The sequence below is a fragment of the Vulpes lagopus genome, chromosome 2 (assembly GCF_018345385.1).
Source record: "Vulpes lagopus strain Blue_001 chromosome 2, ASM1834538v1, whole genome shotgun sequence".
NCBI lineage: Eukaryota > Metazoa > Chordata > Mammalia > Carnivora > Canidae > Vulpes > Vulpes lagopus.
In genome coordinates, this window is record NC_054825.1 from 15,764,311 (window position 1) to 15,776,901 (window position 12,591).

Genomic DNA, 12,591 nt, shown 5'->3' on the forward strand with positions numbered 1-12,591 from the left:
GTATGGCCTCCAATCCTGATTGCTTGGGCCCAAGCCACAGCTGTATCTCTCGCAGGGGGTGTGACCTTGGACAATTTCTTGCACTTCTCTCTACTTCAGTTGCTTCATCTTTAAGGTGGAGATCATGATGGTGCTTGCCTCAGAGGGTTATAAGAAATCATTGAGGGGATCTTCAATGCCTGTAGAGAGAGAGTTCTCAGTAAATGTGAGCTATGAATAGTGATGAGGCTATTCTATTTGCAGTTTACGAAGCGGATAGTCATGACCATATGTAAGAGGCATCGATATTAACTTAGTAAAGTCCATAAAATTTCATTTCTGGTCATAAAAATAATCACATGGGATCCACCTGGAAAGCATAAGCAGAACGTAGGTCCGATAGCACAGAGATACTTGTGCACTATAAAGACTCTTTCCAGATTGAGCCACCATCAAGAGTGCTTTGTGTTTAAGAGGTTGGTGAACTGCAAGTTCATTCAGTTCTTAAAGTTGATCCTTCCAATGGAGTCACAGAGCTGAGCTTGGACTGGTGCCAACCATCTGGGCTTATAAGGGAGTATCATTGGATCACAAGTTCAAGGGGAATGACAAATGAGTTCTTGATTTTTTTTTCCTGTACCTTTCTAGTTAGGGTCTGGAAGGGTCTTCTTCCTTATTGAATATGACCTTTTAAGAAATGTAGTTTTCATCTTTCCCAAGGGAATCATTTTTCTTATGGAATTCAGTTTGCTTTAGGTTTCTTTCTCTTCTGCTGAGTTTGAAAGGTGAGGCCAGGGCCCCATGCATGTTTTGTTATTGACCTCTGCTATTTTTCTCTCAGCTCTGTCATAAATCTCATGATCCTCATCTCCTAGGCCAGCTCTTTTAACATGATCTGTTGTAAGACGTGCTGTTTGCTGAAGAACATGCAGCATGTCTGTTACCAGGGTGTGGTAGCATCATTGGGGCCCATACCTTCTGCGCACACAGAGCCAGGCACCGTGGCCCCTCAAAGCCCCCCCACAGCAGAACCAAACATTGCCAGGCGGAGTTGACCTGCTTCTGCATTCTGTGCAGCCTTGGGCAGGTTCCTAAATTCCTCTGGCTTCAAGGTTTTTCATCTCTGACGCTATGAGGTGAATGATCTCAAAAATCCCATCTAGCGATCTCCTTCCCCTAAGCAGAGTTTTCCAAACTCTGTTCTGTGCTGAGTTATTATTTGTGCTGGGGTTTAGGGTTCTCTGGCCAAATACATTTAGGAGATGCTTCTTATCTTATTCCTCGTCTCTTACAGAGTTACATGGCATCCATGCATATTAATGTCTCTGAGAAGTCCGTGGTTAAGAAACCTGTCTAACAACGCTTAATCAAGCATTTCTCAAATATAGGTACCTAGGCAAATTAAAACGTTTTTATTCATTAATTTTGCTGACTGATGATTGCTTTCCTGGGAAGAGTTCTGAGGGGTTTTGAGGGAGAGGCTCATGCTCCTGGTTCCTAGATGATTGAGTTATGTAAGGCAAAGTACGCACAGCAGTAGCTCTGATTTTTCTTTCTTTTCGAAAGAAAAAGAGCATGCACGTGAGAGGTGATAGAAAGAGCAGAAAGAAACAGGGGGAGAGAGAATCATAAGCAGTTTCCATGTCCTGTTGGGGCTGAATCTCACAACCTTGAGATCATGACCTGAGCTGAAATCAGGAGTTGGATACTTAACCAACTGAGCCACCCAGGCATCCCAGAGTCGCTGATCTTTAAATGACTTTGCAGAAGTACCATTGCCATGTCATTAGAATATGGTTATACATTTTAAACAATTTTTGAGCAATTGATTTGCGGAGTCTAATAAATCACCAAAGTATTTGTAGTTCAACTAACAGAAGTCAAATCTGGCGGGGGAGAGGGGTGCTGAGGGTGGGTCATGGTTTGGAAGGAGCTATATTATTGGCTAACTGTTCACAAAGTCAAAGTTTCAATACTGGCTTGCCCTTCCACCTCCACAGTGCTGCCTTATGAAAGACAAGGAACCTGTGCAAGTTACTCTTCATTAGAGTCCTGGGTTAGCTCCAGGAAATAGTGGCAGCATAACATGTGGTTTCTTCTTCCCCCTTTCGCATAAAATCCAGTAGGAATCATAATCTGAGATTTCAAGGGAGTAGGAAAAAACTAGCTTCCATTACATTTGAAATGATGCTAATAGGAATTTTTTTAAAAATGCAGTTGTGAAAGATTTCTGTTCTATCATTTGGTAAGACTTCCGAGCCACTAACCAAGAAACATGAAAGCATGAAATCACTGTCATGAGAATGTTAGGCATTAGGCGTAATCAGAAGATTTCAATCAATGTGACTGGCATTTTGGCAGCAGCTGACATAAGACAGCTCTGCAGATGCCAAGCATTTTATCAGCGAGTAGTGCAGTTGTGCTCCATTGTCTGGCGCCTGGTGCTTCGGCCAAGTCAGGAGGACCTTATCGGAGGCACAAAGTTCCAGGCAGTGGCCTGGACTAGGAGGCCAGCGGATGGGGTAATCCAGGACTATGGCTATCCCCAGAGCCAATCCAAAACAAAATAAGCCACTTAGACGAGGAAGAGAGTAAGCTGGGGACGTACAATTAATCGAACTTGATATTGAAATAATGTGATTGTGTGGTCTTTCCTTCCAGTGGGTAGATTATGGGCTTTATATTAAATTAATATCTCAGAATGGCTGCTCGTGCTTGTGTCTTTATTACAGGAATTTAATAATTTACCCTCACACTTAAAACAATTATGGCAGTTTCCTTCCACCTCTTCAGCCAGTAAACGTATCTGAGGCTGGGGATATTTGTCCTAAGTGTCTTTTCCCATTTAAACTCTATCTCCATAGTGTTTCCAGTTTGTAAAAGCCCTGGTGTTCAAAAATAACCAGGAGAAACGCTGGACTGTGGGTGGCGGGTAATCCAACCCAGCATCAGGGCATTCCTGACTAAAGGGAAAAAAATGCCTCTTTCCTGAGCCTTTCCGGATGAGGTCATTGTTTTCAGACAGCCTGTACCTAATATAAACGGACTCAAAGTCCACAGCTTGCCTCAGACCAATGTTTTGTCAGGGAAGAACGTCCAAAGCCACGAGGAATAGGCTGATAGTAAAAGGAACCTCCTCAAGTTATAGTATTTTTGTTAAATCCTTGTATTAAAAAAAGTAATAAGAGCCCATCTGGTGAGGCAATAACTCATTAAGTGAAAAAAGAAGGCAGAAGGCTTGGGAAGATCAATCTTCTTCTTCTTCTTCTTCCTTCTTCTTCTTTTTTCTTCTTCTTTTCTTCTTTCTTCTTCTTCTTCTTCTTCTTCTTCTTCTTCTTCTTCTTCTTCTTCTTCTTCTTCTTCTTCTTCCTTCTTCCTTCTTCCTTCTTCCTTCTTCTTCCTTCTTCTTCTTCCTTCTTCCTTCTCCTCCTCCTCCTCCTCCTCCTCCTCCTCCTCCTCCTTCTCCTTCTTCTTCTTCGCTGCATGTGTTTGAGTTATTGTGAAATGACAGTGACCAAAATCTGGATTCTGGATTGTGCAGAGTGGAGGAAAATCTGAGGAACATTCTGGGTATGTTTTAATGCCGGCTTCTCAGAAAGGATGGTTTTCTGCAGGTGCAATATCGGAACTGAAGTGCTCTTGAGAGTGGTCTTCAGAATTGATAGGAGATAGAGTGGGGAGCAGAGGCGGGTGAGGATTCTGTACGTGAGGAAGGAGCTAGAATCATGCAGGAAACTTCTCGTTCTTCCTGCGCTGGCTGTGGCACACCCTCTGGGCGGCACACCCCTCTCTCGAGTCCAGCTCAGCCCACGAACTCCTGGGAGGAAAGCCAGGGCCCAAGCCTTTCCTCTGAGGAGTGGATGCAGTCCTCCCGTGTGGCCAGGCACCTCGTGAAGAAAAGCTGAAATCTTAGCTCTAAGATTTGTGCATGTTGATGACCTGGGGAGAGACTGAGTTCATGGAGCCTCATCACGTGGTTGAAGACACCCAAGGTTTGTTTGTTCATTTTTGTAAACGTGGCCTGTGCACTGCCTGGGGCAGACCATGTCTTTAAAGATGGGGAGAGGGCAAGGGCATTTCCATTGGCTAGAACAGTTTTATGCTTATTACAGTATGTTAACACTCTATACGCATAACATATTTTTGTATAAAAATGTCTATCTTCTCTAGCAACATATTTAAAGATATTATTAATATAATGGGGTCTTAAAATCGACATGACTTTTGTAGCGGGAATCCAGCAAAATTAAATTGAATTAAATTTAGACTGTTGGAGCCCTTTAAAAAAGAGTCTTCGGTGACTGTGAGTGAACCCCATGATCCCATTTCTGCTCCTGTGCTCTCTTTCTTCTATACGCCACTTCCATGACCATACTTCTGTGTTAACATAGCTTTGAGATGACTTCTTTCCTTCTCATGTTGTCCTTTTGTGCTCCTGCACAGGGAGCACGTAGGTGCTTTGAGTTTGGATGCCATCCCTAGAATGCTTCCCCTAGAGTTGGGTTTTGTGGGAGTTTGTTTCCTGGGGAGGCTGGCTTCAGGAGTGACCCAGCTTCTCGGGCTCAGCATCCCCAGGGACTAGCAGACAACACCCCAACTTCAGAGGCGGCCCAGCACAGTGTTGCGGGCCACCCCATTGAAACCAGCAGCCTGTGTCGATTCATGCTGCCTCTTTTGATACCGGATCCCTTAAGATAAAAGATTGTAACTTATTTTGGTTTCAGGAGAACTGGCTAGCGGATAATTCCACGTAAGGTGGACACGCTCTCTACCCTCCCACCTTCACTTCTGAGCGCTCTGCTCGTCTCAATTTACTGGGACCTCCAGAGGCCTTGGGTTTGCCTTCCTTCCCACCGGGGAGCCTGGCCGTGTTGCACTTCACATGTACACACTTGTTGGGAGGTACAGAGGAACTGCAGGTTGGCACACCCTATAACTGATGAATAATTTATGGTGGCTTCTTGTGCCATTAAACTTTCTCCTGCAAATGAACATGATTTTGAAAGACAGCGCTGATTTAAAACTCTAGTAATGTTTCGTATTCTTTATTGAACTGCCTCATATATTTTACTGGGGAGACAAAAGTTGGCAAACATAAGAATAATAAAATGTAAAGCTAATAGGGACCCTGTATGGGCAGTACGCCCATTCTATTGAAGCTTGTTCCTCCTTATTCTTTCTGAAGTGTGACATCCTCTGATGTTATAAAAGGCCTCCAGATGCTTGAATAATCTCTGGGCTCTCCTTGAAGATAGAATCTGAATTTTAATGATAATGTGTGTATTAATTTTATTAAGATATTACTAGTATTTAGAGTTGGAAACTACGATTCGATGGCTTTTCCTAAGTGAAAGGGATAAAATTAGACTATCTCAAGATGTCTGCATGTCTCTACTTGAATAAACTTGAAGCCCTCTGTTTTCCCTGCACTGTAAAAAGAGAGGATTTTAGTTTTGATTTCCAGGAAAGATAGGGCAGATTTTTGAAAATCTTACATGATAGAGAGATTATAAGTAAACAGAGTAAGCCGTATATCTGATTATATTTTTTGAGGTCAAACGGGGGGGGGGGGGGGGGAAGAAACTCTTTTCAAAAAAATTTCATTTATTTTTCCCGTTTTTTGACTACTCTTTCTTTCCACTCCATGGCATATTTTTTAAGGGATTTGGAGTCTTTCCACTTGCTGCCAGCTGGAATTTACAGAAAGTGTATCTCTAGAACACTCAACAGTTGACTTGAATCTCGGTCATAATTAAATTGGAAGACTGGCAGATTATTCTGAGACTCAAAAACAGGCACACCTTATGTTTGGAACATAAGGACTTTGATTACTCTGCATTGTTTTAAAAGTATCCTCCATTCGGAAAATTGACAATATATTCCAATTACCTATTTTTTAAATAGAAGAATATTCTGAATGGATATATAATGAACAAGCGTGACCACTCTTAAATTTTGTCTCTTATTCCTGAAGGTGGATCCGTGGTGCTTTACAGCTTAAAGCTTTCTCTACTCGCCCTTCCCTCTTTAATGAGTACATCATTCTGTCCTTTCTTGCCTGGCACACCTTGAAGGCATTAGCTAGTTAGATGACTGTTGATTTACTACCTTGTATGCTAAACGATATGCTTAGAGCTAGTGTTTGCATACAATTAATAGTAATTTGGGCATACAAGACACCCAGTCTTCTCTTTTATATTAAAATCTAACTGTTGGGGTGCCTGGCTGGCTCCGGTGGTGGAGCATGCGATTCTTGATCTCAGGATTGTGGGTTCAAGCCCCACCTTGGGTGTGGGGATTACTTAGAAATAAAACCTTTTAAAAAATCTGATTGTTGACTTGCACTTCTCTGTCATAACACATATTTTAAAAGTTGGAGTGATAGGATATCAATTCAGAATACTGGGATTAAGTTTGCAAGAATTCTGTCTAAGTGCCCTTCCTTTCCAAAAAAGGGGGGGGAAATGCAACGTGCTTATGAGAACTCCTTTTAGATTTCATCTGAGAGAATGGAATGCTGGACAGGTTTTTCTGCTTTAAGAGGCAGTCACAGCTGCCACTGCAAATGAGCTCTGCCAAGGTCAGTGACCAGTGGGTCAACTAGAGCATGACATTGCCAGGGACATGCCCAAGCAGTGGGAGCAGGCTGCCAGAGCACTGGCTATTGGGTTTTCATAGGACAGTCAACAATAGAATGAATTTTAAGAGCACCTGTCCCAGTCACCCCTCCCCTGCAGTAGATGCTTGCAGGCTCCCTAGCTTTCTGACTGCACCACAGGACCGTGACTACCCTTGAAGACCACTATCATGAAGATCTTAATGGAACAGAAACTTGAGCCTGGTGGTACTCTTTTTTATGATAATTTTCATGGGAATCATACTTCACGCTGACACGTGAATTGAAGTGGTAAAGAGCTAAAAGGTGAACTGGAACACACAGTGCCCTTAGAAAAAGGGTCACCACAATAGGGGAGTGGTATTCTTTTGTGGAAAGCACATCTCTTGACTATTTTTAAATGATTTCAATGCTCTGTTTTCCCTATATTTCCTATATAAGGTGTTGTTGGCTATGTGAACCCTTACGTGCAGGTACAGATTCATGAATTTGATTAGCCATTTTACTTCTGAGGCTCTTGGCCTCGCCCATGTTTTTATTTTACTTTTTTTTTTTTTTTTTTAAGTTTAAAGGAACTCTCACTGTAATAGTCTGTCTCTCTAATTGGTAGCTTCCTCAGGGAGGGTCTGCTGATGTGTCATAGAGCCCTCCCTGGACTTGGCATTAAAGCAGCTCATTAATGTTCTGTTTGTTATCGTTAATTTACTAAGCATCTTTCAGCAGGTGGCAGGTACTGTGCTAGGTACTGTGCAGAATAAGTCTGTCATTTAATATCTATAATCTTGGAAGGATCACTGGCATTATGTGCCAAAGATGAGCTGAGCAATTCAACTACATGACAAATTAATAAGCACCTGCACGGGGTGAAGAATGCAAGGATAGGAATATAAGATGTTAGGGGAGGTAGTCACCTCAGGAGATTAGGATGCTGGCTAGAGAAGGCTGAAGTGCTCCTTGGAATAGAGATGAGCCCAGTGGATTCAAGGGTCACAATCTGACCACAGATCACTTCTCACTGTGGCTCTGGCATGGAGGAAGTTGCCTCTTGTTCTCAAGAACCATCTCTGCCGCTGCTTACTGCCAGAGCCATAAGGGATTGGGGATTTAGTTTCCCCTTGCTAAAATGGTATTCTTTGGTGAATTTCAAAGTAATTTTTTCTAATGTTAACCTATAATTTCAGACTTGCAGAAGGAAAGCAACTTCCCTCTGGATACAGAGCTCTAGAGGCAGAAAGATTTGGTTCCCATCATGGCTTTGATATCTACTAGCTGTGTAACCTTGAGCAAATGTCATAATTTCTCCAAGCCTGTTTCCACATCTATAAAATGGAGGTAATAGTACTACCTGCTTTATAAGATCATATTAAATGAGTATGTTTATGTTTAAAAAACTCACAACACACTGCCTTACATTTAACAATGAATGACTTATATAATTATTGGTTATGGTTCTACCTGAGAGATGTAGATGCTTCCAAATTATTTAGTTTGTTGAACACTGCCTTAGAATCCAAGACCTTGATTCTAGTTTGGTTATTTTATTTTTTAAATTTTTGTGTGTGTATTTTAATTTTATTTTTAATTATACAAATCATATGAGAATAAGCTCTCACTGTAAACATTTCAAATAGTATATGAAAGGCAAAAGCTTCCCTTGGCCACCATCCAAACCTAGGGGGTAACTACTATTATCAGTTTTATTTATTCATTTTATTTTCATCAAAGTAATTAATGTCCCTCATTCTACAAACAAAAGAGTGTCTTCTCCCATGAAAGAGAGACAAAGCAAGAAAGTCAAGGATTCTAAACTTTCTCTCGCCTGACTCCCTAAGATGACACATTTTCTCCCTGTTCCTCAGTGTGGCTCTTTGTTTATCTATCTCATCGTTTCTTCCGACACATGACACATTACGGTTTTGGAAAGTTTGAGGTGCCACATTCAACCTTTGTGTTTAGATGTTATCCATAGTCAAGAGTATAGAGGAGTTAAATCCTGACCTTCTTTTGTAGAAAATCAATAGGTAATGTCTACCATGAAAAAAAAATCAAGAGATGGCCATATAAGCATCTTCTATAGGGAGATGGAATTAAGGATGAGAATAAATAGCTAAAGAAAATTGAAAGAGATTGCTTCCTCTCTCTTATCCCATTTCCACATACAGGGAAGGGGACCTCCCAGCTTGGCACAGCACCTCAGATCCTCTTCAGCGGGCATCTGTGAGGATTTGTCTCCAGGCACAGAGAAGATGAGGAGGGGAATGGAGGTGTAATTCCTTCCCATAAACACTGTCAGGCCTATTCAGTTTTATCCTACAAGCCTGCCTTCAGCAGTACGTACCTGGTGCCCCCAGTACCAGACCTTTCCTGGTTTGCTCCTAATAGACACCTCTCCCTCCAGCTTAACTTACAGCCTCCCCATTCTTGGCATATAGCATTCATTCACTTTCTAGCTTATAAACTGTGTCCACATCTCTTATATGCAGTTATTCCTCTCTCGTTCTTTTTGGGGTTTTGTGAAGATGCAGAGATCAAAGTACTATGTTTAGGGGCACCTGGGTGCCTCGGTTGGTTAAGCATCTGCCTTCGGCTCAGGTCATGATCCCACGGTCCTGGGATTGAGCCCTGCATCACACTCCCGGCTCAGTGGGGAGTCTGCTACTCCCTCTCCCTCTGCCTGCCACTCTGCCTCTCTCTCTCTCTCTCAAATGAATGAATAAAATCATTAAAAAAAAAAAAAACCCGAACAAAGTACAATGTTTAACCAGAAGCTTGAAGTCTGTATAGATTTTGGCACTCCATTACTGCCTCAAACTCTAATTATCCCACATTTCATCTCCTTTTCCTACAACAGAATTATAATTTCATTGATAATAGAAATGATAATTTTTATATCTTTCAGATCTCAGTAATGAGCACATGGTAGATGCCCACTAAATCATATCGATTAGCTATTTATCTTTTGTTCTTTGGCTGGCAAGAGACATGAATGTGTACTATTTGAGAATATAGTCACGTAAAAACTACATCCCTAAAAAAATGCCAGCTTTTTCATTTTTGCCTTGGAGATTCCAAGGAAATGTTAAGTATTAGCAGTAAATATTTTCAGGCAGGGTAAACTTTTACCAGTTACCTATGGCTGCTTTATAATCATTCCAATTCAGAAATTTCAAGCAACGATCGTTTATTATGTTTCATGAGTCTGCCTGCCGAGGGGCAGGTGCTGTCTGTGGCATTAGTGGGCAGCTTGGCAGACTTACGTGTTTGGAGGTAGCTCTGCTCCATGCGTCTCTCTCCCTCCTCTTGGAACCAGCAGTTTGTCCCGGCCATGTCCTCACCCCAGTGAAAGAGAAGGACAAGAGAGCAAGCAGAAACATGCATGATCTCTCGAGGCCTAAGTTCAGAACCAGTGCACCAACATGTCCTCCTTACTCTTCAGGCCCGGACAAGTCCCGTGGTCAAACCCAGTCTCAAAGTGAGTGGATATTGGAAAGTGACATGGCAAAGGACTTGGCTGCAAGGAGGCGTAAATTAGGGTCACTAATACAGTCTGTCATATCTGCTATACTGTAGCAGTAGCTTTGGTACCAATGGACCCTTATTGACACCGAAGTAAAAGTCAATGCCCCAGTTAACCTGACAGAACTTTTATTTTTGATTTTTTAAAAGATTTTATTTATTTATTCATGAGAGACACACACACACACAGAGGCAGAGACACAGGCAGAGGGAGCAGCAGGCTTCATGCAGGGAGCCCGATGCAGGACTTGATCCCAGGCCTCCAGGATCATGATCTGAGCCAAAGGCAGACGCTCGACCGCTGAGCCACCTAGGTGCCCCTTATTTTTTACTTTTAAGACAAGAAAGTGACTTTTTAGCCCTCAGGGACCTTCCTAACCATACTTGAGGAAATGATCTACAGATGAAGCCAATGAATAAGATATTGGTGGAGCAAATAGCTAAGAAAGAGAGGTTTGAATACTTTGTGTGACTAGCCTAAAGCCAACTCTGTCAACAAGATAGTAACTATTTTAGCCTTTGTCAGCCAAGTGGCCTTTCTTGCAACTAGTCCCCTGTGAGTGTAACACAGCAGCCGTGGGTAATGCATAAATGAACGGATAGGACGCTGTTCCAGTAAAACTTTGCAAAAACAGATGGCAGGCATTAGCGTATAGACTACTAACCTAGAATATTGAAGGAAATAAGAAAGACTTCGCTAGGGGAGGTTTTTTGAAAAAAGGAACAACTATATATATATATATATATTTTTTTTACTGTCTTTTTCTGATTTATTATTTCTTTTTTTTTTTTAATTAATTTTTATTGGTGTTCAATTTACCAACATACAGAAAAACACCCAGTGCTCATCCCGTCAAGTGTCCACCTCAGTGCCCGTCACCCGTTCCCCTCCAACACCCGCCCTCCTCCCCTTCCACCACCCCTAGTTCGTTTCCCCGAGTTAGGAGTCTTTATGTTCTGTCTCCCTTCCTGATATTTCCCAACATTTCTTCTCCCTTCCTTTATATTCCCTTTCACTATTATTTATATTCCCCAAATGAATGAGAACATACACTGTTTGTCCTTCTCCGATTGGCTTATTTCACTCAGCATAATACCCTCCAGTTCCATCCACGTTGAAGCAAATGGTGGGTATTTGTCGTTTCTAATGGCTGAGGAATATTCCATTGTATACATAAACCACAACTTCTTTATCCATTCATCTTTCGATGGACACCGAGGCTCCTTCCACAGTTTGGCTATTGTGGCCATTGCTGATAGAAACATCGGGGTGCAGGTGTCCCGACGTTTCATTGCATCTGAATCTTTGGGGTAAATCCCCAACAGTGCAATTGCTGGGTCGTAGGGCAGGTCTATTTTTAACTCTTTGAGGAACCTCCACACAGTTTTCCAGAGTGGCTGCACCAGTTCACATTCCCACCAACAGTGTAAGAGGGTTCCCTTTTCTCCGCCTCCTCTCCAACATTTGTGGTTTCCTGCCTTGTTAATTTTCCCCATTCTCACTGGTGTGAGGTGGTATCTCATTGTGGTTTTGATTTGTATTTCCCTGATGGCAAGTGATGCAGAGCATTTTCTCATGTGCTTGTTGGCCATGAAGGAACAACTATATTGAAGGCAGTAATAAGACATGTTTTAGAGAAGTCAGTAAAACTTGTATGGTCATTTAATTGGTAAACTTTCCCACAGGTTAATGTGGTTCAGTGAAAACTCTACACTCTTCGATGGTATTATTCAATACAGATCATTTCTGCCTCTAAAAGCCTGTTTGAAACCATGCTTACTAAGAACGTTAGTGTTTTTGTTTAGCTGGAGAACGACGGGGGGAAAAGTCTGGGAAAAAAAAGTAAAAGAAATACCTAATTAAAATGATTTGATTTTATGCCACTTTAAAAATTTTATTTGACCAATGTGACCTAGATTTGTATGAGGGAGCTAAGGGGATTAATAGGGATGATTTATGTTTAACTGTGAAGAATATGCAGGATTCAAAAGAGCATTTTTCCACCTCAATTGTATTTCACTTAGAATTCATTAACAATCTTACTGTTTTTCCCCATATTTGAAGATAGAAAAAAGCTCAGAATACTGTTGGGAAGTCAAGAGGTTTTGTTTTTGTTTTTTCCCCAAAATCTTCACTACCTGTTTATTCATTTACACTCAGTCTGTCAGTGGCCTGTACTTGGAGAGATTACTGCTCATTAAATCCAGACACAGAAGTTTGGAGTGTGGCTTTTGGAAAGGTGGGAAGGAATACCTCTTGGATAAGAGCCTCACTCCTATTAAATTAAAGCTCCATATTTTCCTTGAGTGTTTGTTTTTTGGTTTTTCTCTCCTTGCAGAAGATGTCAAAATATACACGGAAGACAGGGTCTGGAAGTTGTGGTTCGATCTCACTCATTTCACGATTATTTTTTGAGCTCTGCTTCATGCCAGTCACTGTTGTAGGATGTGGAGTTAGCATAGTGGAGAAGTTGATCCCT

At 41.7% G+C, this 12,591-nt stretch overlaps 1 protein-coding gene across 5 annotated transcripts in view; it reads left to right on the forward strand.

The window, feature by feature from the left end:
• Positions 1-12,591, forward strand: part of ABLIM1 (actin binding LIM protein 1) — a 292,836-nt gene that overhangs the window by 76,047 nt on the left and 204,198 nt on the right. The window contains exons 1-3 of one of the 5 annotated variants that reach the window (XM_041745615.1): positions 3,499-3,971; positions 7,777-7,927; positions 8,758-8,925. The exons of 2 other annotated variants lie outside the window; for them this stretch is intronic. In XM_041745615.1, the coding sequence (XP_041601549.1) occupies position 8,925 (1 nt within the window). In that variant the 5' untranslated portion in view covers positions 3,499-3,971; positions 7,777-7,927; positions 8,758-8,924. Of the gene's footprint in view, positions 1-3,498; positions 3,972-7,776; positions 7,928-8,757; positions 8,926-12,591 lie in introns of those variants that run through there. 2 more of the 5 variants (XM_041745614.1, XM_041745609.1) reach the window with 2 other exon arrangements.